This window comes from Myotis yumanensis, unplaced genomic scaffold, assembly GCF_028538775.1.
Source record: "Myotis yumanensis isolate MYYU_CA2020_CCGP unplaced genomic scaffold, mMyoYum1.0.hap1 SCAF_1, whole genome shotgun sequence".
In the NCBI taxonomy this organism is placed as follows: Eukaryota; Metazoa; Chordata; class Mammalia; order Chiroptera; family Vespertilionidae; genus Myotis; species Myotis yumanensis.
In genome coordinates, this window is record NW_027223752.1 from 132,905,203 (window position 1) to 132,931,088 (window position 25,886).

At 44.5% G+C, this 25,886-nt stretch overlaps 1 protein-coding gene across 1 annotated transcript in view; it reads right to left on the reverse strand.

Moving 5' to 3' along the window:
• Positions 1 to 7,085: 7,085 nt before the first annotated feature.
• Positions 7,086 to 25,886, reverse strand: part of LOC139015197 (cyclin-Y-like protein 1) — a 37,952-nt gene continuing 19,151 nt past the window's right edge. The window contains exons 4-10 of the mRNA XM_070422708.1: positions 24,326 to 24,423; positions 21,357 to 21,392; positions 18,743 to 18,794; positions 16,198 to 16,317; positions 11,726 to 11,892; positions 8,543 to 8,708; positions 7,086 to 7,196 (exon numbers count right to left, since the gene is read on the reverse strand). Coding sequence (XP_070278809.1) covers positions 7,086 to 7,196; positions 8,543 to 8,708; positions 11,726 to 11,892; positions 16,198 to 16,317; positions 18,743 to 18,794; positions 21,357 to 21,392; positions 24,326 to 24,423 — 750 coding nt within the window. The remainder of the gene's footprint in view (positions 7,197 to 8,542; positions 8,709 to 11,725; positions 11,893 to 16,197; positions 16,318 to 18,742; positions 18,795 to 21,356; positions 21,393 to 24,325; positions 24,424 to 25,886) is intronic.

The window sequence follows — 25,886 nt, forward strand, 5'->3', positions numbered from 1 at the left end:
AGACCTCTATCACGGGCCGCAGGCACACCGGATCCTGGGCCCTTGTATGCCACCATGCCTGAAACTCGGCTTCTAAATCACAATCATGGGCCACAGGCAAGGCCGCTCCTGGGTCCCTTTGGGCCGCCTTGCCTGAGAACAGCCCTCTGAACATGATCATGATCACGGGTCCACTTGGGTCCCGGGGTGCAGCCTTGCCTGCATCCCGGCTTTCTGATTACAGTCATCATCATGGGCCACAAGCAAGCTGGCTCCTGTGTCCAGGGGTGCCACTTTGCCTGTGGTCTGGCTTGAGGATCTCAATCACGGGACAGAGGTTAGGCGGCACCAGGGACCCAGACTGCTGCCTTGCCTGTTGCCTTAATTTCCGAGTACTATCATGATCACGAACATGATCATGGCTGCAGGCAAGGCACCTCCTTGGTCCGGGGGTGCCACCTTGCCTGTGGTCCTGTTTTCAGATCTCAATCACCGGCCGAAGGCACGGCGGATCCTGGGTCCTTGGATGCCACCATGCCTGAAGCGAGGATTCTAAATCACAATCATGGGCCACAGGGAAAGCAGCTCCTGGGTCCGGTTTTGCCGCCGTGCCTCAGGACAGCCCTGTGAATATGATCATGATCACGGGTCCACTTGGGTCCTGGGGTGCCGCCTTGCCTGTGGTTCTGCTTTTAAATCTCGATCTGGATCACAATCATGGCTGCAGGTAAGGCATCTCCTGGGTTCACGGGTGCCGCCTTGTCTGTGGTCCGGCTTTCAAACCACCATCATGGATCACAGGAAGGAGGCTCCTGGGACCCAGGGTGCTGCCTGGCATTGGGCTCAGCTTTCTGATCGTGATCATGATCCTTGGCCACAGGCAAGATGTTGATGATTCCTGGGGTGCCGCCTTGCCTGTGGTCCTGCTTATAAATCTCAAACAGGATCATGATCACGGCTCCAGGAAAGGCAGCTCCTGGGTCCAGGGGTGCCGCCTTGTCTGTGATCCCGCTTTCAAATCACGATCATGGGCCCCAGGCAAGGCGGCTCCTGGGACCCGGGGTGCTGCCTGGCCTTGGGCTCAGCTTCCTGATCGTGATCAAGATTTTGGGCCACAGGCAAGATGGCTGATGATTCCTGGGGTGCCGCCTTGCCTGTTGTCCTGCTTTCAGACCTCAATCACGGGCCGCAGGCACAGCGGATCCTGGGTCCTTGGATGCCACCATGCCTGAAGCGCGGCTTCAAAATCACAATCATGGGCCACAGGCAATGCCGCTCCTGGGTCCCGTTGTGCCCCCGTGCCTGAGGACAGCCCTCTGAACATGATCATGATCACAGGTCCACTTGGGTCCCGGGGTGCCGCCTTGCCTGTGGTCCTGGTTTTAAATCTCGATCTGGATCACGATCATGGCTGCAGGCAAGGCAGCTCCTGGGTCCCTTGGTGCCGCCTTGTCAGTGGTCCGGCTTTCAAATCACAATCATGGGCCTCAGGCAAGGCGGCTCCCCGGACCCGGGATGCTGCCTGGCCTGGGGCTCAGCTTCCTGATCGTGATCATGATCCTGGGCCACAGGCAAGATGGCTGATGATTCCTGGGGTGCCGCCTTGCCTTTGGTCCTGCTTTCAGACCACAATCACGGGCCGCAGGCACACCGGATCCTGGGCCCTTGTATGCCACCATGCCTGAAACTCGGCTTCTAAATCACAATCATGGGCCACAGGCAAGGCCGCTCCTGGGTCCCGTTGGGCCGCTGTGCCTGAGAACAGCCCTCTGAACATGATCATGATCACGGGTCCACTTGGGTCCCGGGGTGCCGCCTTGCCTGTGGTTCTGCTTTTAAATCTCGATCTGGATCACAATCATGGCTGCAGGTAAGGCATCTCCTGGGTTCACGGGTGCCGCCTTGTCTGTGGTCCGGCTTTCAAATCACCATCATGGACCAAAGGAAGGAGGCTCCTGGGACCCAGGGTGCTACCTGGCATTGGGCTCAGCTTTCTGATCGTGATCATGATCCTTGGCCACAGGCAAGATGTTGATGATTCCTGGGGTGCCGCCTTGCCTGTGGTCCTGCTTATAAATCTCAAACAGGATCATGATCACGGCTCCAGGAAAGGCAGCTCCTGGGTCCAGGGGTGCCGCCTTGTCTGTGATCCCGCTTTCAAATCACGATCATGGGCCCCATGCAAGGCGGCTCCTGGGACCCGGGGTGCTGCCTGGCCTTGGGCTCAGCTTCCTGATCGTGATCAAGATTTTGGGCCACAGGCAAGATGGCTGATGATTCCTGGGGTGCCGCCTTGCCTGTGGTCCTGCTTTCAGTCCTCAATCACAGTCGGCTTGCGCACGGGATCCTGGGTCCTCGGATGCCACCATGCCTGAAGCGCGGCTTATAAATCACAATCATGGGCCACAGGCAAGGCCTCTCCTGGGTCCCGTTGTGCCGCAGTGCCTGAGGACAGCCCTCTGAACATGATCATGATCCCGGGTCCACTTGGGTCCCGGGGTGCCGCCTTGCCTGTGGTCCTGCTTTTTAATCTCGATCAGGATCACGATCATGGCTGCAGGCAAGGCCACTCCTGGCTTGCGGGGTTGCGCCTTGTCTGTGGTCCGACTTTCAATTAAGATCATGGGCCAAAGACAAGGCGGCTCCTGGGGCCCGGGGTGCCTGCATCCCGGCTTTCTGATTACAGTCATCATCATGGGCCACAAGCAAGCTGGCTCCTGTGTCCAGGGGTGCCACTTTGCCTGTGGTCTGGCTTGAGGATCTCAATCACGGGACAGAGGTTAGGCGGCACCTGGGACCCAGACTGCTGCCTTGCCTGTCGCCTTAATTTCCGAGTACTATCATGATCACGATCATGATCATGGCTGCAGGCAAGGCACCTCCTTGGTCCCGGGGTGCCACCTTGCCTGTGGTCCTGTTTTCAGATCTCAATCACCGGCCGAAGGCACGGCGGATCCTGGGTCCTTGGATGCCACCATGCCTGAAGCTAGGATTCTAAATCACAATCATGGGCAACAGGGAAAGACGCTCCTGGGTCCTGTTGTGCCGCCATGCCTGAGGACAGCCCTCTGAACATGATCATGATCACGGGTCCACTTGGGTCCCCGGGTGCCGCCTTGCCTGTGGTCCTGCTTTTAAATCTCGATCTGGATCACGATCTTGGCTGCAGGCAAGGCATCTCCTGGGTTCAAGGGTGCCGCCTTGTCTATGGTCCGGCTTTCAAATCACCATCATGGACCACAGGCAAGGAGGCTCCTGGGACCCGGGTTGCTCCCTGGCCTTGGGCTCAGCTTTCTGATCATGATCATGATCCTGGGCCACAGGCAAGATGGCTGATGATTCCTGGGGTGCCGCCTTGCCTGTTGTCCTGCTTTCAGACCTCAATCACGGGCCGCAGGCACAGCGGATCCTGGGTCCTTGGATGCCACCATGCCTGAAGCGCGGCTTCTAAATCACAATCATGGGCCACAGGCAATGCCGCTCCTGGGTCCCGTTGTGCCCCCGTGCCTGAGGACAGCCCTCTGAACATGATCATGATCACAGGTCCACTTGGGTCCCGGGGTGCCACCTTGCCTGTGGTCCTGGTTTTAAATCTCGATCTGGATCACGATCGTGGCTGCAGGCAAGGCAGCTCCTGGGTCCCTTGGTGCCGCCTTGTCAGTGGTCCGGCTTTCAAATCACGATCATGGGCCCCAGGCAAGGCGGCTCCCGGGACCCGGGGTGCTGCCTGGCCTTGGGCTCAGCTTCCTGATCGTGATCATGATCCTGGGCCACAGGCAAGATGGCTGATGATTCCCGGGGTGCCGCCTTGCCTGTGGTCCTGCTTTCAGACCACAATCACGGGCCGCAGGCACACCGGATCCTGGGCCCTTGTATGCCACCATGCCTGAAACTCGGCTTCTAAATCACAATCATGGGCCACAGGCAAGGCCGCTCCTGGGTCCCGTTGGGCCGCCGTGCCTGAGAACTGCCCTCTGAACATGATCATGATCACGGGTCCACTTGGGTCCCGGGGTGCCGCCTTGCCTGTGGTCCTGCTATTAAATCTCGATCATGATCACGATCACGGCTGCAGGCAAGGCAGCTCCTGGGTCCCAGGGTGCCGCCTTGTCTGTGGTCCGGCTTTCAAATAATGATCATGGGCCACAGGCAAGGCAGCTCCTTGGACCCAGACCAATGTCTTGCCTGGGGCCCTAATTTCCGAGTACTATCACTATCATGATCGTGATCACGGCTGTAGGCAAGGCACCTCCTGTTTCCCGGGGTGCCACCTTGCCTGTGGTCCTCCTTTCCGATCTCAATCACGGGCCGCAGGCACAGTGGCTCATGGGATCCGAGTTCCTGCCTTGACTGGGACCGCGCTTTCAAATCACTATCACAGGCTGCAGGCAAGGCAGCTCCTGGGTTCCGGGGTTTCGCCTTGCCTGTGTTCCGGTATTCCAATCTCAATCACGGGCCGCAGGCACAGCAGCTCCTTGGTCCTGGGGTGCCCCCTTGCCTAAGCCCAGCTTCTAAATCGCAATCATGGGCCACAGGCAAGGCGGCTCCTGGGGCCCGGGGTGTCACCATGCCTGAATGCAGGCTTTCAAATCACGATCATGATCAAGGTCCAGAGGCAAGGCAGCTCCTGGGTCCCGGTGTGCGCTGTGCCTGAGGTCGGCCCTCTGATCATGATCAGCATCACTGGTCCCCTTGTTTCCTGGGATGCTGCCTTGCCTGTGGTCCTGCTTTCTGATCTCAATCTCAGGCCGAAAGGCACAGTGGCTCCTGGGTCCTGGTGTGCAGCCGTGCCTGAGGCTGGGCTTTCTGATTACGATCATGATCATATGCCACAGGCAATGCGGCTCCTGTGTCCCGGGGTGTCACCGTGCCTGCGGCCGGCCTTCTGATCATGAAGTAGATCTCGGGCCGCCTTCAGTCCTGGAGTGCTGCCTTGCCTGTGGTCCTGCTTTCAGATCGCAATCAGGATCAAGATCACGGCTGCAGGCAAGGCAGCTCCTTGATCCCAGGCTGCCTTCTACACGGGGCCCGGCTTTTAAATCATGATCACATGTTGACATGTAAGAGAAATTCTCATATTTTCAGTTAACAAAACTTTTCAAATGTATACCACGATATAAAAAATTTAAAATCTCATTTTTTTCATGGGCACTTTAAAAATGAGGCAAAGTAAATTGAAAAAGTACAAAACTATATTTTTCAAAGGGGAATTCAGTGTAGTGTGCCCACCTGAATTAGTTACTGAAGTAGCAAACTTAATATATTATGAAGCCTTTTAATCTATCACTGTGGATCTTACAGCACTGTCCACGGTAAGTATGCAGTATATACTAAGATACTAATAAAAAAAGTTACAATAAAAGATCTTACTATTTCCTTACTTTTTAATATAGAGACTGGCTTTAAGCACCTAATCTTTACAATAAATTTTAATTACTTCAACTATTCCTGCCAACATTCTGATAACTTTAATGAAATATTAAATATGCCTATATGCAACCCAGTAAAACCTGGAAAATATTTAAACTCAATCTTAATGACCCTTTTGACTGACATCCTAGCCTAGTGAATATTTTCTACTCACTTCCTTCAACTGTATTATCAACTCTAAACATGTTAAAATTTTTGAAAGGTTATGCTTGAAAAGACTCAAGAAGAAACATCATGGAAGTGTTCCAATTTGTAAAATTCTTCCTTGTTAATGTGCTTTTATAATTTGCCATTGTAACTGCAGAGTTAGGAGAGAAAATGCTGACATCACAGACACATTTTAACTCAAAAAGGCTATAGTGCAACACAGACAGTCCTACAGGGAAAGCAAGAGGTAGATCACAAACAATGAAATTTTACTTTCTAGATACTGGTTGTCTAATTTCTTTAAAACCAATTTCTAGACATGATAGCTAATGGCATGCATTATAGGTAGAGTAAGTCACTTACTCAATGTGAGCCCTTGGAAATACCTGCTAGCAAGGCGGTCCTGGAAAGTAATACAGAACAGCCACCCTTTGTATCCAGCGTCTGTACCACCAGAAATCTACACTTCACTAGTTCATTGTGGCAGTTTTAAGGCCAGTTACACAAGAATTTTCAAAGGCTAAAGAGCACAGAATATATGATTTTTATAATGAGAATAGTTGTTATTTAATTTCTTTGAAAGAGAAACCTTCACCCAGGCTAGATGGCTCAGTGGATTGGAGTGTCTTCCCAGGCACCAAAGGGTCCAGGATTCAGTGACCAGTCAGGGCACATACCCAGGTGCCAGGTTTGATCCCCAGTCCCAGACACTGGATGGGAGGCAACTGGTAGATATTTCTCACATATCCATGTTTCTCTCCCTTTCCCTTTCCTTCTCCCTTCCTTTCCCTCTGACATCAATTAAAAAGAAAGAGAAATCTTCAAAGTCAGAAAAACTAAAATGAAAACTCATAATTAAAATTATTTTAAAGTAATTAATATATGGTAACAACGTCCAAAAGGTTCAGGAGGAAAGGAAACAGCACATAATATATATATTAAAAAAGTAGCCATTTTGCTCTAGGAACCAATATAAAATATTTAAGGAATTTTCTACTGTAAAATAATCCATTTTCCACATTATTAAAGTAAACATGAAAGCATTTCAAACTATACTAGTATACAGAAATAGGTACTTTAAACTTACTAAGTGAGAGGACCAAAGCTGAAAAGAAAATGTCAAGTGGCAGGTTAACTAGAAATTGTTAAAAATTTAAGAGAGACATTTCCTTTTTATCCAAAAATGAAAACAAAATTAAACATATGTAATAACCTCTAGTAATAAAAATAATCAAAAGGGAAATGAAAAATACTAAGGATCATAAATGAAGCATAGGCTAAAAAAGATCCTCATCAGGTTAAAACCTTTCACTTATTTTTAAGAGGAAATACTAAACTTGCCAGAATAGGGAATATTATATTTCAACAGTCCTTGTTTTGGTAGGTGAGATACTCTTTATGTCAATACGCCCCCGCCGCCCCTGTCTCACTTAAAAGGAAAGAACTTATCTGGGATTGGAGCAGGAGCAGTGATTCTTCTCCAGTCCTTGCAGATGAGGCGCTCATCCTGTCACAGCCCTCATTCCTCCTTAAGATAAGATGGCATGGCCACGCTGCACATCAGTAAGGTTAGCACAGCTGCCAGATTTTTTTGTGGCCACCCTGCACAGGTTTTTGTTTTCACAATATCTGGAAATGGCCTAGGGGGAGACATGAGATAGAACACAGGTACATTCAAAATAAAGGAGCTGCAGCCTTCACAGAGAAAGCATCACTGATAGCCACACAGTCCCACTTCTTTATATGGATTATACTCATTGCCTCTTCGTAGAGCTGGCGTATACACTGCATGGTCCTTGGGATCCTATTTTATGTTCATCCACGAAGTTAAGTAGTTTACGGACTCTGATTAGATTGACAGAGCAAAGGGGAACTTAGAATTTGTTAAAGTTTGGGTTTTTTCAAGATGTCAAAGGTGTGACAGTCTTCCTCACAACAGTATCATCTGTTGTCTGTACACTTGGTTCCTTAAATATAATAAATATACAGTTGGGAAAAGTTATTGTTTACTCAGCTATTTACATTCTATCCAATCTTCATTAGTTAGCATTTACTCTAAGGAAATTTTAATGAGGCAGGCATGTGCTGTATTTTACTGAAAGCTCGAAAGGTCTAGTGACTGATGCACCATCAAGGTACTATTTCACTTGCACATTAAGGCAGACGCACTCTAAAGGACTATTAAGTACCACAAAAACTGTCCATTTTAGTTGTAATTTTGTTGTATACTCCCCAGAATTCATAAGCCATAAATATTACTTTGTCGCACATACTTTACAAATGCCATTAAAAACCCATATACTTTCTACACCCAGTGTTTGAAGTACATATTCTACAATCTAAGTATCAGTCTCTCAGGTTACTTTTGTCTAACAAACTGAAGGTACTGAACTGTGATCTATACAGAAAAGACATGAATTTGCAAACTGAGTTAAGAGTGATAAGTAGAATATGGTTGTAGATATGATTAATGATATAATTGTAGTAAATTATTCATGTATGGTTATAAAATAGAATACAGTTTCAAAAAAAACCATCAAAGTTTAAAATGGATTTAAATTATTCTGAATCGTGGTCACAGAAAAGGTAATTTTTTTTTTAATTTTTTAATTTTTTTTATTTTTCGCTTAAAGTATTACAAAGGGTATTACATAAGTGTCCCTTTTTCCCCCCCGCCCTTGACAAGACCCTGCCCTCCCTTACCCCCCAGTGTCTTATGTCCATTAGTTATGGTTATATGGGTGCATACAAGTCCTTCGGTTGATCTCTTACTCCCCTCCCAGAAAAGGTAATTTTTATAATGTAGGATTCTTATATACACCATAAAAATACTGCTAATATGATGTGAGAGAGTTAATAAGTCTTATTCAATGTGTTAGTTTAAAACAGCTTTTCATTTTCCTAGTCTCTACATAATATGATTTATGCACAGATACTGGTTTTTGAGTCTAATAGAAAACCCCACTTTGTGATTCCACAGCCTTACCTCTAGGTTCAGTGCTCTTTCTTTTCGAAGAGGAGTCAATGCAATAGGCAACAATCCATGGTCACTTGCTAAGGACCGAAGGTCAAAATAGTATTGGGCATAGACACTGGTAGAAACATACAGACGAAACCGCAGTAGACATATGTATTGCCTTTCCAACTCATTTCTGGGGAAGAAGGAAAACACAAAACCACCACAGGGCAATTTTAGTCAACATGATTCTCTTCAATATTGTCATTCTAAGATAGTAGGTTGGCTCTGAGTTTAGTTTTGAATTAAATAAAGGCTACCCAGCTGGGCTAATACACTAATGTTCAACCAGGCAAACAAGGCTCAACAATTTGTGGTCCCCTTTGAGTTTGGGACAAGGGGAAGGACTTTGAGTTTGGGACAAAGGGAAGGAGGTTATGTCTCTTGTGCACAACAGCCGTTGACTAGGGGCTCAATTATCAGAGTCCCATTAGTGCAGCTGTAGGTTTATTCTTCTTGCTCACTCTCAGGGCTCCACTCTAGTGCTCAGATGAAAGGAATGATGTATGCTGTTTCTTAGCCCTGAAGAACTTGCAGACATTTTACCAGGCTGATAGCAGGAAGGGGATTAGTAAAATAGAGATGTGCCAACAAAAGGACTGGGCACATCACCACAGCAACAAATGGATCCATTCGGAACCACCACTCTTATCTTTGAGGGGAAAACTCTTGGAAAATTATCAGACACCAAAAAACAAACTGAGGAAGAGACAAATCAATGGAAGCATGTACAGTGCTCATGGACAGGAAGCATTAACACCTTTAAAATGTCCATACCACCTCAAATAATCTCTTTCAACCAAATTCCTATCAAGATGCCAATGCCATCTTTTACAGAAGTAGAACAACTAATCCAGAGTTTTATACGGACCCACAAAAGACCCTGGACAATTCGTCACAGCAGTTGAGAGAAAAACAAAAGAGGCTGGAGGTATCACACTACCTGATATCAAACCCCACTACAGGGTTATAGTCATCAAAACAGCATGGCACTAGCATAAAAACAAACATAGATCAATGAAACAAAATTGAAAGCCCAGACATAACCCCACACCTATATGTTTAATTACTATTTGACAAAAGAGGAGACTTCATATAACGGTATGAAGACAGTCTATTCAAGAAATGATGTTGGGTAAATTGAACAGATACATTCAAACATTGAAGCTAGACCACTTCTTACACCATATACAAGAATAGACTCAAAATGGATTGTTAACCTAAATGTAAGTGTCAAAACCATAAAACTCCTAGAAGAAAACATAGGCACTAAAATCTGGAATATTTCTCTTAGTGCTTTGCTGATAGATTACCCTGAGCAAGCAAAATAAAAGAAAAAATAAAGGATTGGGACTATATCAAACTAATAGTTTTAGTATAGCAAAAGAAAACAGCAACAAAATAAAAAGACAACCCACTGATGGGAAAACATATGTGACATTGATATATCTAATAGGGGTTTTAATATTCAAAATTTATAAAAAACATACATAATGCAACACCTTATAAAAAACATATACAGCTCAATACCAAAAATACGAACAATCTAATTAAAAAATGGACAGAGGACCTGAAAAGACACTTATCCAAAGAGAGCATACAGATGGCTGATAGATAGGAAAAGATGCTTAACATCACTGATCATCAGTGATATGCAAATTAAAACCACAATGAGATATCCTCACACCTGTCAGAATGGCTATCATCAACAAACAGCAAGTGCTGACAAGGATGTGGAGAAAAGGGAACCCTTGTGCACTTTTGGTGGCAAGGTATATTGGTGCAGACACTGAGGGAAATAGTATGGAAGTTCCTCAAAAATTAAAAATTGAACTGCCTATGACTCAGTGATTCTACCCCTGGTATATATCTGAAGAAAACCAGGGCACTAATTGAGAGGATATATGCACCCTATATTCACTGCAGTATTATTCATAATCCTTAAGCTGTAGAAGCAACTCAAGTGCCCATTAACTGATGAGTGGATAAAAAAGCAGTGGAATATTATGACTCATCCATAAAAAAGAATGAATTCCTGCCATTTGTGAGAGAATAGTTGGACCTAGAGGGTATAATGTTAGTGAAATAAGTCAGTCAGGGAAATACAAATAACATATGATTTCACTAAAAAGCAATATAAATGAACAAACAAAACAGAAGCAGACTCAGAGGTAAAGGGAACATTTTGATGGTTGCCAGAGGAGAAGAGGTTTGGGGGCGCTGGGTGAAGAAGGTGAAGAAATTGAGAAGTACAGACTGGCAATTACAATGCAGTTATGGGGATATAAATTACACCATGGGAAAGAGAGTCAATAATACTGCAATAACTATGCATGGTGTCAGGTCAGTACTAAAAATACTGTGGAAAACACTTCGCAAAGCACATGATTTTCTAACCATTATGCTGTACACCTGAGACTAATATGAAATAACTAGAAGCCCGGTGCACAGATTTGTGTTCTTCCACAACCCGGGACCCCTCAGGGGATGTCAGAGAGCCAGTTTCGGCCTGATCCCTGCAGGCCAGGCCAAGGGACCCCACTGGTGCACGAATCTGTGCACTGGGCCTCTAGTATGCATATAAGATCTTTGGTTAATCTCTTCCCGCACTTCCCACTCCCCCATTCTCTCTGAGATTCATCAGTCTGTTTCATGTTCCCATTCCTATGGTTTCACTCCTGCGTTAAGCATCTGCCCAGGTCGCCAGTGCACATCATAACTACTGGCTGGGCAGCCGGTCGCTTAGGTTTTTCTTTATATATAGATATTGAATGTAAAGTCTTATTGAAAATAAATGAAATTTTGAAAACGGGGGAATAAAAGACCTGAACTGGTAGAAAGCGTTAAGAAAGGCATGAAGGTATTTACATTACTGTTGTTTTTGAATCTGAGCTTCTACAAACTTTGCTACCAGAGAAATATACCAAATTATCACACAGATTATTACAATAATAACACATGAAGACATACTAATTAATGAGGAGTTTGAAATGTCAAAGCAAATATGGATAGAAAAATGTATGTAATTTTATGCCTAGTTCAGTCCTCTGCACAATGTAACCTTTCAAAATATTTCTTATTTTGTAAACTTTATGGGGGCAAATAAGGTATTCGAAAATGGTTTGAAACTTCATCAAAATCTTGCCAACTCACAAGTTCTTGATTGTAATGCCCCTTAGCAATGAGAAGAAGTGAAAATTCCACATAGCCTCATCGTGCAGATACTTGTAGGTCAGAATAATCGCTCCCAAAACAATGCGTTTCCAGTTAGATGGGCAAATGTCGATTTCAGCATAAGATAAAAGTCTTTCTATGTAAACCTGCAAAGTAGAACACTGGTTTTTGATTCTAGTTCAGTTTAAGTGCTGTGATAAGAACTTTCAGGAATGATAGATTTCATCAGTTTTTGACATGCCTTTTATTCATAGCTTCTAGAGAGACTGCTTGGCCAGCCAAAGCCAGAGGCCCAGAAACAGTTGCAAATCAGACACTTCTACTGCCTACTTTCCCATGTGAATTTCCAGCCTGCTCACCAAAGAGTCGCTGGTTCCACTCTTGGCCCCTGTCAGGACTCATGCGGGAGGCAATCCATAGATGTCTCTCTCTCATACTGATGATTCTCTCTCTATTTCTCCTCTCCTCCCCTTTCTTTTCTACTTTCTCTGAAAATCAATGGATAAAATATCCTCTGGTGAGGATTAAAAATTTTTTTAAAGAGAGTCCCCCCAGTGGCTGCTGTGTGGTGCAGCAGGACAGGCAGTGCAAACAGGTGTGTCTGAGGCAGGTCTCTACAACTGTCAGGTATTCCTGGACTTAGTGCCTTTGTAAGAAACACACACGCACACCAAGGATAGACATTTCATATCCCCTAAGCCTCACATCTCCATCACGATTCTGTGAAATCCATCTCTGTCTTACACAACCTGAAGCTTGGTCAGTTCTGTTGGTTTCAGTTGGTAGCAGAGCTGCCAGTCTCTATCTCCCTGATTCTCCTTTAACCTGCCAGATAGCTGGTGAGATCTCGTGATTTCTTCACATGTATTACATGTCTATTCTACAAAGAACTGGGTGAAGTTAACAGCTAAGCAAAGATTATAGAGGCAAGCTGTGATTTGCTGTTTCGTCAAAGGGTTCTTTGAAGGAGAATATGTTTACTGTCTGAGGTTATCAGACTGACAGCCCACATTAGCCAAAGGTGTTAAAACCCAACTGTATTTTAGAAAGCAAAAGGTTACTGAACATTATGTGCTATTAGTGAAAGTTTGCACCAATCTCCCAAAGCTAAATGCTCCCAGATATCCTATGAATGAACCTCCTTACAAGGTTCAACTGTCAACTTTCTGGGAATAATTAGAGACATACACAACATTGGAAATCACTCAACTTTCCTTCATCACTTCTACAGATTTAGAATGTGCCATTGCTCATTCATTTATACCACTTGCCCTCCTGTGTCAGTGGAATTGAGATTTCTCTTCTCACTGAAACTCTTCTAGCAGTGAAGTCAATCCCATCCCACTTCTGAAGAACACCTCCCACAATTACCTCTTCTTGAACACTTTCCTGTGCCAGAGATTCTCCCCAATATGAATGTATTTATGTGATACCCATCCCACTCCCCACAATCCCTAGATTGCCTCCTCTCTGTTTGCTCACAGTGAATGCCCTGAAGCTGCTTCTCATCTCCCACTCTCTCCTTCACCCACTGTAGTCTTCCCCTGGCACTGTCACTCGACCGAAACTACTACTGCTAAGGTCATCAGTGCATGTGCACATACAAACCAGAGCTCTTCACCCCAGCTCCCCACTCCCTACGCATTCCCTAATGTCATGTGGGGCACTGCCATTTGCCTAAGTGCTTGGCCAAAGACATCCAATTGAGTTGACCTGTTGCAAACTGTTAGCAACTCTTGTTATCGCTGCCTGTCACTGATAGTGAGTCTGCTTCCTAGTCTATTTGTCACTTCTCACCCATGTCACTGTTATTGCCCCTGACTTCTCGGCCTCCACTCAGACTCCCAGCTACCATCATTCTCCCCAAAGCAGCCTGGATAGCTTTTGTAATCAAGAGCACTTCCCCACCCTGCTCAACTCTGCCAAAGTGTTTCCACCAAACAAATAAAAATGTCACTTTCTCCCATGGCCTGCAAGCTGCAAGGCCCAATCAGGTAGCACTTGCCCTTCTCGGTCCACATGACCTACATTCTCTCCCTCATTCCACACTCTGACCACACTGGCCATACCTCACTCTTACTCAAATACCAAGTATAAGTTCCCGTCTCAGAGGCTGGCACTTATTCCCTCTGCATATAACGCCAGAGCTCCTCATCTTCCTCAGTTCAGTCAGGCCAGAGTCAGATGTCATCTCTTACAGAGGCTCTTCCTGATCACCTCTCTCAAGTAGCAAGCCCCTCTCAGCATGATATCACGTCACCCTGCTGTACCTTCGTGATATTTACTACTACCTGAGATATTCACCTTTTAACAACACTCAGTTAAAGAAATATTTCTCTCTTCCTCACTAGGACAGAAGCTCCATAAAAGCAAACACTTTATTCAACCATGGCTCTCCTCTATCCTTTGCACTTAGATCTGTAAGGACTCAGCTCTGAAGGAGAAATCATCAGGCATAGCTTAGGGTGCTATGGAAAACAGGGAGAAACAATAAAATAGAAGGAAGATAAGCGAGGTTCCAGAAAGAGAGTGAGGTCAAAGTGCTCAATGCTCCCAAGAAGTTGCTCATTCCATAAATATCCACTAAATACCTGCTCTTGTTACTCTTCCTGCTTCCATGCACTTTTTATTCACACATTTTCTCGGTATTGGAATAGCTAATACTAATTCCCTGCCAGTAGCTCAGATTCATGCTCGAATTCCACATATTCAAACGCGTGGCCTGGTTCATCAAAAGCGTGCATGGAGGGGAGTGTTCCCTCAGCCTAGCCTACACCCTCTCCAATCGGGAACCCCTTGGGGGATGTCCAACTGCCAGATTAGGCCCAATCCCATTGGCCTAAACTGGCAGTCGGACATCTCCCACACAATCTGGAACTGCTGGCTCCTAACTGCTCACCTGCCTACCTGCCTGATTGCCCCTAACTGCCTCTGCCTGCCTTCTTGCCTGCCTGCCTGCCTGCCTGCCTAATTGCCCCTAACTGCCTCTGCCTGACTGCCTGATCACCCCTAACTGCCCTCCTCTGCTGGCCAATTTGGTTCTGACTAGTCTCTTTCTATGCCAATCAGCATCAAAAGCTCTGCTTCCTAGGCAGCCATTGGCTCCTCACACTTCACCCAGATTTGGTTCTGACTGGTCAGTTTCTATGCCAGTCAGCGTCTCTGGGTCTATCAACAGAGCCTGCTCAGAAGTGCGGCACTGATGAGCAGCCCCGGTGGAGGCCTGGAGAGAAATAGAGGTGCTGCTGCTGGCCCGGCTTGAAGAGAAAGAGAGAGGCAAGTGTTGATCAACAGCTGCCACACAGGCTATGGATCAGACCCTGCTTCTCTCTTCAGGCCTCTCTCTGGGCCTGGTTTGCAGTCCCCTCAGCAGTCAGTGCTGGGTCATAGTGCCTGCAGCCGCAGCAGTCAGTGCTGGGTCACCACGGCAACCAAGTGCTGACTGCAGGACTGACTTTCGGTTGGCTGAACCTCCGATTATGACGAACTCAGGGTTTTTATATAGTAGGATGATCTCTAGAGATGCCCCTCTGTCTCACAGGTGCATCATCTTAATGTGTTTGAAAAGCACTCACCCTCTTCTACCCCAGATGCTCTCCTTGCTGAGTTCCCTAGCTCTTCAAGTGGGAGCACCACTCCCGCCTTTGATCAGCTGTGCTCAGCACTCCAGAGGGCTGGCAGATACGTGGAATGGCCTGTGTCTAATCCAGTGCCCACTGAGGGGTCTCTATTCGGAAGCACAGGCTGCCTCTCCAAAATTCTGACTGAACACTGACGGAGGAGGCACTGCACTAAGTACTCTTCCCTCAGACCAAGCAGGAGACTTTCCCCTTTAGGATTATCCGAGGGAGGAGTGATACAATCCCCATTCTTTCTCACGAGAATGGACCACTCATTCCAAATGACACACTCTTTCCACAGGAATCCTGGATGAATGACACAGAGCCCCTTACACAGCTGTAGCTGAGCAGACAACCAGCAAAGCCCTTTCAGGTCCTACTGGCACTAGAATCCTGGAAACATCACAGGCAGGCACAAGAGGACAGCAAGGATGGATGAACACCCATCATCCAAGGAACAGAGAACATTGGGCTCTAGTTCTCAGTCAGGACACACATTACAACTGCCTGGGGAATGCAGCCTGCGACTCAGCTTAGACCTACACTGAACCTGACACTGCCTGGGGCCCAGAAGGTTCTGTTATTGCCCCCATCCTGCCCCATCAGCACACCTTGTATGTATGCCTGTGTGCACTGCATGTGCCTATGTCTCCTGAGGTCTGGAGGGAGAAATTGGAAACCTCGCCCTCCTGCTGCCTTTGATAACAGTCGCTTTGTGGTGAAAAAAGCAAGGACATTTTAAATCATAGTGATTATTAAGCTCAAGTGTGTGAACTTTACATCCTTTGATAGGTTTCCCTTAATAAAGTTCTGAAGGAAGAACTATCTTACCAATGTTGTTATGGCATATCCTCCTGTTGCCTTAAAGGCAATGAAGAAAGGTCGAATAAATCTGTAAATTGATTCGGGATCAGGATTATGATGAAAGAATTCCTCAGGAACCTTTTCTTCCTGAAAGAAAGTACCCATTGAAGAAAAATATTAAGTACTTTTGTAACAACCATGTTCCACTTGTGCCCATGTGCCGCTTAAAATAATTTTGATTGGGTGACATGTATTTTAGCCTTTTAAATATAAATAATGGGACCTTAAAAAACAGCGACTGAATATTGACACTCAATAAAGATAAATACAGGCACAACCTCAGAATATTTATATATTCCTTTCGACCTTCCCCTACAATATTCTGTCTAAATGTGAACTATTTTTAGGCTCCAAAGACTTGTTGGTTATCATGTCATACTTCTCTGCAATCAACTTTGAGAATGTAACCATCAGGCTCTAAGGCTGTGCTGTGCATACAGTGCTCACCAGCCACATATTGTTATAGAGCATATCTGAAGACATTTTAAAATTTCTGTCATTCTAATTAATTCAATATTTAAATAGCTGTTTAATTGTCTTCTAGAGATCCTGACATATCTATTAGGTTTATGTACAAATATTCATATTGCTTGATGGTATTGAAAATTTTCTTTTAAAAATATACATTTTTGTTTTTCAGGCATGTTGTCCACTGTAGCTCACTAATTATACAAAACTGAAACTCAGTTCTTACTGACCTATCCTATATAATAAAAGGGTAATAAGCAAATCGACTGAATGGTGGAACAATTGGTCACTGTGATGCGCACTGACCACCAAGGGGCAGAGCCTCAACACAGTAGCTGACCCCTGGTGGTCAGTGTGCTCCCACACGCAGAGTGCTGCTCAGCCAGAAGCCAGGCTGATGGCTGGCGAGCACAGTGTCTGTGGCAGGAGCCACTCCCGCCTCCGCGGCAGTGCTAAGGATGTAAGCGATCAGTCAGACATCCCCTAAGGGCTCCTAGACTGCAAAATGCACAGACTGGGCTGAGGGATCCTCCATCCCCAGTACATGAATGTCACGCACCGGGCCTCTAGTTTCTTATATAACATGAGAGGCTCAGTGCACAAAATCTGTGCATGGGTGGGTGGCCCTCAGCCTGTGCCCTCTCTCAATCTGGAACCCCTCGCGTAGGGTCCCTAGGCTTGACTGGTGATGAGGCCCTATTGGGGCTTTCCTTCTCCTGGCTACTGGCACCTGGCCATGCCCCCGTTGCTGCCACTGCTTGCCATTGGTGTGGCACTGCCAACCCCTACCCCATCACTTGGCATCTCCCTCTGCGGACAACAGGCGTGGGGTGTGATCATTGGCTGGCCTGGGATTTCCCTCTGCGGGGTGATCACTGGCTGGCCCTGCACACCCACCACCACATTGCTAGCCAGTGGGCTGGGCCTCCCTCTGTGGGTTGATTGATTGTGGGGGCCCCCAGATCAATCACTCTGCAGAGGGTGGACCTGCCCACACATGACAGTGCTGTCTGAAGGGGTAGCCTGGGTCTTCCTCTTTAGGACAATTAGTCGTGGGGCTCTGCCCACCCAGCTGGGGCTCCACAAATGGTCACCGCCCAGAGGATGGCCTGGGCCTCCCTCATTGGGGCGATCACGGAGTGCCACCCCACCCCGATCGATAGCCCCGCCAGCCAGAGGCATGTGTCTCCCTGTTTGGGGCCTTGGCCTCCCTCTGTAGGGCGATCATGGGGCGATGGCCGGGCCCCCTGACCAATCACATTGCACCCACCTTGCCAGGCCTTGCACCAGTGTGTGTCATCCAAAGTTCATCTGGAAGGTCGTTCTGCTGTTTGGTTGTTTGGTCGGTTTGCATAGTACACTTTTATGATTATAAACTAGAGGCCTGGTGCACGGATTTGAGCACAGGTGGGGTCCCGCGGCCTGGTCTACGGGGATCAGGCCAAAGCCAGCTCTCCAACATCCCTCGAGGGCTCCCAGACTGTGAAAGGGTGCACGTCAGGCTGAGGCACCCCTCACCCCAGTACACAAATGTTGTGCACTGGGCCTCTAGTTTCTTATATAACACTAGAGGTCTGATGCACAGATTTGTGCACAGGTGGGCTCCCCTGTTCTGGCCTGCAGGGATCAGGCTGAAACCGCTCTCCGACATCCCCCAAAGGGTCTGGGATTACAAGAGGGCAGTTCTCGGGTTACACACCCCAGAATCGGGTCCCTCCTCTCTGGTTCCAGGTTCATCACCTGAGAACCACAGCTGCCAAGTCACAGCAACTCAGTAGCATCTGCATTGAGTGTCAGCCCCCTGTTGGTCAGTGCGCGCCATAGCTACCAGTTAGACAGTCGCTTATGCTTTTTTATATAGAGATTTCTTTTGTAAAATAATTAGATACAACATGTGTTGGGGAAGAAAACTTAAAGGAAGGTAATGTGAACTCCAAGCTGGAGAAAGTAATTTTTTACTAGTGATTAATTTTGAAGCAAATCAGCATGGAATAAGCACAACTGTCTGAGAGAAAAGGACAACCTCAATACAACTGGCACTTACTGTGACAGGATGGAGTCTCTCATCAAAAATGTCCTTGGATCTATTTGCATCTCTAGAAAACAAGAACGTGATTGAAAAAAAACTAATCCAGGAATTGTCGTGTTAGCAACACATCTGCTGGGGGTAGAGGGGGGTGGAGGGAGCTTAACCTTCAACAAAGAAAGTCCTTCTACAAATTCTTCTCTTAGATCCCGTAGGAATTTTCTGACCTCTTTTTATTCAGCACATCAAATTCTCTGAAATTTTTTCTACAATGACCTGTCAGAGCTGCCTTTATAAGCATTGACCCTCCCTAATAGGCAACGCTAGGCAACCAAATCGATGGCCAGTCCTCTAACCTCTCATTGGCAGACACAGGAACATTTTACAACGCAGTAGTAGTGGGCAATTCTTCATGTGAGAATGAGATTCCTGTTTTTTTTTTCCACTGTTTTCTCTCTTACTAGTTTCCTATATTATATTCTTCTTGATTCTTTACAATAATCTGAGGTTAAAATTTGCCTTTGTATTTTAAAAGTGACCACTCTATTGATTTGAGGGGGAAAAATGGATTGGCTGCCTCCTATACATGGAACTGGAAAACTAGCTATGTAGCCTTACAGTATTGAACCTACAACCTAGGTATGTGCTGCCCTAACTTGGAATCAGACCTGCCAGCTTTTGGTGTACAAGACAATGCTCCAACCAACTGAGTGAGGGAAACCAGTCTTCTGGGGGTTTTTAGGTTTAATATTCCACACTACTACACTCTGCTCATTTACACAGTGGTTCTCCAAGTGTGTTTTGCAGGCTTCAGTGGTTCCACTAGACCATTTCCAGGAGACCCATGAGGCCAAAACTGTTTGTATAGAAATATTAAGGCACTGCCTGCATTTACACTGACATTTGCAATGACTGGATAAAAGCCAAAGTCAGTAAAACTGGTTTCTGAGCAAGAATCAAGGCAGGGGTCCCAATCTGTGCTAGTAGTTATTCTATTCTTCACTGCCACTTGTTGACAAGAAATATGCTTTACTTAAGCACATCTTTGATAAAGCAGTGACAATGAATAATGTAATTAGAAGTTGAATCTTCTTTTTATACTCTACAGTGGTTCTCAACCTTCTGGCCCTTTAAATACAGTTCCTCATGTTGTGACCCAACCATAAAATTATTTTCGTTGCTACTTCATAACTGTAATGTTGTTACTGTTATGAGTTGTACTGTAAATATCTGATATGCAGGATGGTCTTAAGTGACCCTTGTGAAAGGATCATTTGACCGCCAAAGGGGTCGTGACCCACAGGTTGAGAAATGCTGCAAGGGGAAGTATGCATTAAGTACTTCTGCATACTGAAATGTGGTTGTTAAGGAAAAACACTTGGAATTAGTTGTGAGATGAATGCCCTACTGTTCTCAGAGAATAATATTTTTATTTGATAATACAAGTGTCGTGCACTCAAGACTGAAAAGTGAGTCTGTCACTTCCAGGAAAATAACTTATACATTTCTTGCCAATTGCACAGTTCCAGCTATCAAGCTCAGAATCAAGATTGGGGAAAACTTGTATCCTTTTTGTAACCTAACAGTTTTTCAATACCTAAAGGTTTTTCTGGGAAGACTGGTGGTTATGTGATGCTACCTAACAAAAGTGAGTTTTGATACTGTAAAAAGAAATGTGAGCTGATACTTTCCAAATGACCAATGCACAATGTTATTAGAAAATTACTTACAATTTAAGAGATTCATTTAGCATAGAAGATGTATGCATGGGTACTAATTTAACAGAGACCTTAGTACAAGTTCAAGGATAGGATTTAAAATTCCATTGTAACTAATTTCAGAAGACAGCTTCTGTGGACTTCTGGTAGAGTATCAAAGAATATTGAAAATTATCTGAAGGCTTTGAAAATACAAACTTTTCTAGCCATAAAGATACATGAGGCTGGGTCTGCATATTGTTTATTCAAAACAAATTATTGAGATGACTGAGGTAATCACTAAGGATTGAAGACAGAGTGTAAGTGAGAATCAGCTGTCTTCTGTTGAACCAGACATAAAGAGATTTGCAAAATGTAAATAAGTGACACAATTTCCATTCGACCAATTTATTGTGGAAAATGATTCTCTTTTATAAAGAATTTTGTTACCACTATGACTTGCTATCAGGGGTGTTTCTGCCCCCCAGGAAACATTCGGCCATGGTGGATACAGCTTTTGTTGTCAAAATGAGGCCTGGGAAGATGATGCTACTGGCATCTAGTGAGGAGAGGCCAGGGAAGCTGTAAACACCCTGTAACGCACAAGGCAATCCGCCACAACAAAGCAGTATCCTGCTCAAAATTTCAACAGTGCTATAAAAACCATGTTTCAACATACAAGGAATTCATTTTTAAATTCTCAATTTTAATTTCTAATACAGTAAATATCAATATAAACCACATAAACAAATTTTCTTCAGGATCCTCAATAACTTATGCATTAGGAGTCCTAAGACTAAAACAAATGGTTCGCTTCAACAATGTAATAAGAGCACTATAGCTTACTCCAATAATATCCATAGTTAAAATCTAACACTAACTTTATATCTTGTAAGTTTATTAGCTAGAATAACAAGACTGGTTTTAAAACTCACCTCTTCTTTATGTGGTAATATATTGCTAGTGCCAGGCTGTGGAGAAAAGAAAAAGTAACAATTGACTTTATGTCAGGTCTGAAGACAGGTTTTAAAAGGGTTGTGGTGGGGGAAGACCATCCCAGCTGCCCAGTGGCCATGAGATCCTCATTCAGAAAGTATCGCCCAAGCACTTTCTGCCTTGTGGTAGTTCTTTGTCAGTTACTAAAATTAGGAAAACCAAAATGCTAAGGAATATGCTGTTAGAAGACATGTTTTGGGTGATCATTATAACATATAAGTTATTACACTCTTGCCCTACCTTTTGCCTTTCTACTCAGAGAACCCTTCATCCTGTACAAGTTAGATCTACTTGTACACATGCTTAAATTTAAGCCACAGTAGTTTTTCCACCTGCCCACCTATTTTCCTTCTTCCCCTAAAGTTAAATAAAATGCTCTATACTGAAGACAATCATTTAAGGTCACTTTTACATAATTGTTAAGAAAATATAATGACAAATATAAGAATGCAATGAAGTAAAATTATACACCGTGTAGTATTAAAAACATTTATTTCCAAATTAGTTTAAATAAAATTTTAATGAGCAGATGTAATTCCTCATATACTGCGTAAGTTCCTATATCCCTATGTTATTCCCAGATGCTGTGTAACATGAAACAAAGGATTGCTGTAGATCAAGTTATATGCTTTTTCTCTTTGCCCCAAATGTCAGAAATGAAGCTCCAAATAATTGAGGAAAAGCAAACCTGAATTTTATAACTAGGTTATAGAATATTAGCAGTTTTACAAAGGCCTGCAGCATTGTTAGCATCAAAGATGGGCACTTCTATAGTGCTTCAAACAGTTTCATCTTCAAAATGATTTTAAAATCATAGAATTTGAAGCATATAAGCTGAAAGGAACCAATGAACTTGTGATGATATTTAACTCAGCAACCCATTTTACAGAGAAAGTAACCAAGGCTTAAAACTGACTTGCTCAAGGTCCCACCAAGAGTGAGAAGCAGTTCTCCTTCTTCTACCCTCTAACCAGGCAGTGTGTTTCCCAAGCTTGGCTGTGCATTGGGATCATCAGAGGAGTTTTACAAACTGCCTCCTTCCACCTTGAGATGCTCTGATTTAACGGGCATTGGTTAACTTTGGAAGCTTCTCAGGGGATGACAAAGTGCAGCAAAGTTTGAGAACACATGAAGTAGAGTTAAAATCAAAATCATCCCAGATGCTTTTCTCCACATAAAAATGCCTTCCATCCCTCCTCAGCTTATCAGAAGGCTTGTGAGAGTGACAGAGTGTGTTAGGGAAGGAGAAATGGAATGCATGTGTTTAGAGACACATTTAGACAAAAATTGCGTAAGTGATTCTAATAAGGCTCACCCATCACATTGAGAACAATGCACTATTACCCCAGAATAAACAGTTTTTCAAAACCATTCCTAAAAGCTAATGAGCTCTATTAATATTCTCACTAAACCTTTAATTTACCAATAGTAAATGTACTGAATGATCATTTTCAAAACTTGATAAGAGCAAATGAAAATTTACTGTACTTCCAAAAATTAGACGAATTTGGAGGGAAAAGGCGTAACACCCACTTGTCTAAGTAAGGCTAATCTTCAAAACAACTCTTGAATTATATATTGTAACACCAGAATCATCTAATTCAAAAGAAGCTATGAAATGCAGCCAGAAAGGACTGGTTTTTACTCCCGGATTTAGTGGCCAGACTGAAGAAAAAGACTCAGTGATTGTGAGTTGGGTGCCAAAGCTCAGGACTTTAGAGAAAGACGGGCTCCAGTTTTGCTGAAACTCAATTTGATCTCAACTGTTGTTATGAGAGAAGAAACTTACATTATTATGATTGTTAACTGGCTGTTATAATTAAAGTAGAAGTTACTGAGAATTTAATTAGCCAAAAAAGCTGATACAATATAAACAAAATTAAGTTTATAAATAAATTATGTCTTAGGACTGAAAAATAAAATCAGGAATGAGGATTTTAATATTTTCAGGTAGAATTTCCCAAACTGTGTTCTGGAAAGTCAACCCTCTCATCTTGTAGAGACACCAATAATGATCCTTGGACAGCACCAATGGGGTTCAGGAAGCTCCACATCCTAGTTTGGTTTTATTTTGCTCTTAAGTAAGCTTGAAAGTTTCATATTAGGGTGTTTTTAAAGTGCATCTCCAATTGTGGACTATGAACTCACAGAATTTAATGAATAGTTTTCACCATCATGACACTGTTATGTTTGCTTAAGCGTAAACTTGACTGTGACTATGTTTCCCAAACTTCACCTCTCTCATGATTTTGCTTTGATTTTGTTATATATGGATCGATATAATGTAGTTTCTTGAAGATGTGTAAATATATATCTATACATATATATATATAACTAAATTTAATTCATCTATGAAATTAAAACCTCAGTTGAACAAATTTAATCCTCAAAGAAATTATCCTGAAAAGTTGTTCCTTTAGACTGCTTTGATGCATTTTTCCTGGAAGGAGAGTGCATTTCAATATAGAAATAGTGCAGAAAAAAAGAAAGTAGGATGGGGGAAACCTGACACAATCCAATGAACTGTAATTGCAGATACATGCTGGTGCCAGTAGGGGACAAGCTGTCCCTTCTTCCAAGAGCAGCTTCCAGGGTAGTACACATGGTTTTAGGCCTGTATCTCATGAAGAAATACTTTATTCCAGAAACATTCAGTAAAACACACCTCTCCTTTCATTGTGTTCAACAATGTCTCAGGAACAGTAATGCCTCAAGTAAAGATAAACACTTTTGGGGGGATTTTTCAATTGTTAAGTGGGTTTCCCTTCTTCCAGTCACTCTAAGATTAAAATGGAAGTGGAAATCAATATATAATTGACACCAGTGTTTTAACCTGAGCACTGAAAAGGACAATCAAATGAAAGTACATATGGGCAGGATAAGGGTTCTGTCCCCTATTTGTACTCACCACTGCAAGGTGATTTTCAAATCAGACTGAGAAATAGTGCTGTCTACAAATACTGTAGCACACGAGCTGTACTTTTCCCTAAGGTGACCAGGAGACACCTGAAGGGGAAGGGGAAGAGGAGAAAATATCACAGTAACTTAAACCTACAAAAGTGTGTATTTCCTCGGTTAAAATGTCAGACAATTAAGCATTACAATTGTTCTCATACCCTATGAACTGCTTCAGTGCAATACCATGTTCAGCTCTGCAGTAAACACACTGCATGCTCTCACTTCCAACGATGAGAATTGACGAAGGGGTCATAAAATGCTGCCCTGGACATACTACCTATAATCCAACTTGGCAAACACCTATGATTAATTCCCTTTATAACAATGTAAAACATTTAAAATAAGATTTTAGTGTTTTTTCCTTGAGAAATGAATCCTGCCAAGATTTCTATTTCTACTATTTATTTTCTACATTAAGACATACTGCCTTCTATAATATTGAAGCAAGAGCTTTTACTGAAGTACATAAAAGCCAATAATAAATGTTAGTTCAGGAGACAGTGTGACAAAATACATGTATCTGAGGCAGAGGTGTGTGTGTGCTGGGACTGGCCTGCGGCTCACAAGTTAGGGACCAGAGTTCTCTCTGGGCCTCAGTTTCCTTACCTTGAGAATTAAAAAGTATTGTTTTAAGATTCTCTCACATCCAAAAATAGATCAAACAACTCTGAGAATTTAACTCTCTACTCATATTGAAATAAGACTATTATTACATTACTCAAAAGAGAACCTCAGATAATAAGGTACTTAACATGATATTACAAATTCTACTAGAGGCCTGGTGCACACATTTATGCACAGGTAAGGGGTCCCTTGGCCTGGCCCGCCAATCAGGGCTGATTGGGGCCGTCTTGCCCAGTCCTGATCCGGGCTGATCAGGGCCGACCAGCCAGGGGTGGGACTATGGGAGGTTGGCTGGCCACAGGAGGTTGGCTTATGAGCACAATTAACACCAGGGGCAGTTTTTGCATTGAGTGTCTGCCCTCTGGTTGTCAGTGGGCATCATAGCGACTGGTTGACTGGTTGTAACGGTCTCCTAGGCTTTTATATATATATATAAACTAGATCCAATGCATGAGTTCATGTACGAGTAGGGTACCTCAATCAGGGCTGATTGGGGCTGTGGGACGTTGGCAGGCGGGACAGGCCATGAAAGGTTGGCCAGGCAGCCTAATCGGGGCGATTGGGGCCAGCTGACCAGGGGAGGGGTCATTGGAGGTTCCAATCAGGGCCATTGGGGCCAGCTGGAGGGAGGAAACGTGGGAAGTTGGTTGACTAGCCTTGGGTTACGGCCATGGGAAGTTGGTTGGTCAGCGGGAGGTGCTGCAAAGGGTTGGTAAGTCACCTGGCGGGAGGGGCTATGGGAGTTTGCCCGGCCCAAGGGAGAGACTGCGGGAGATTGGCCAGGCCATCGGGGCCATCAGGCTGGCTGGCCAGTGGGGGGAGGGTTTGTGGGACGTTGGCTGTGGAAGTACACTGACCACCAGGGGGAAGCTCCTGCATTGAGTGTC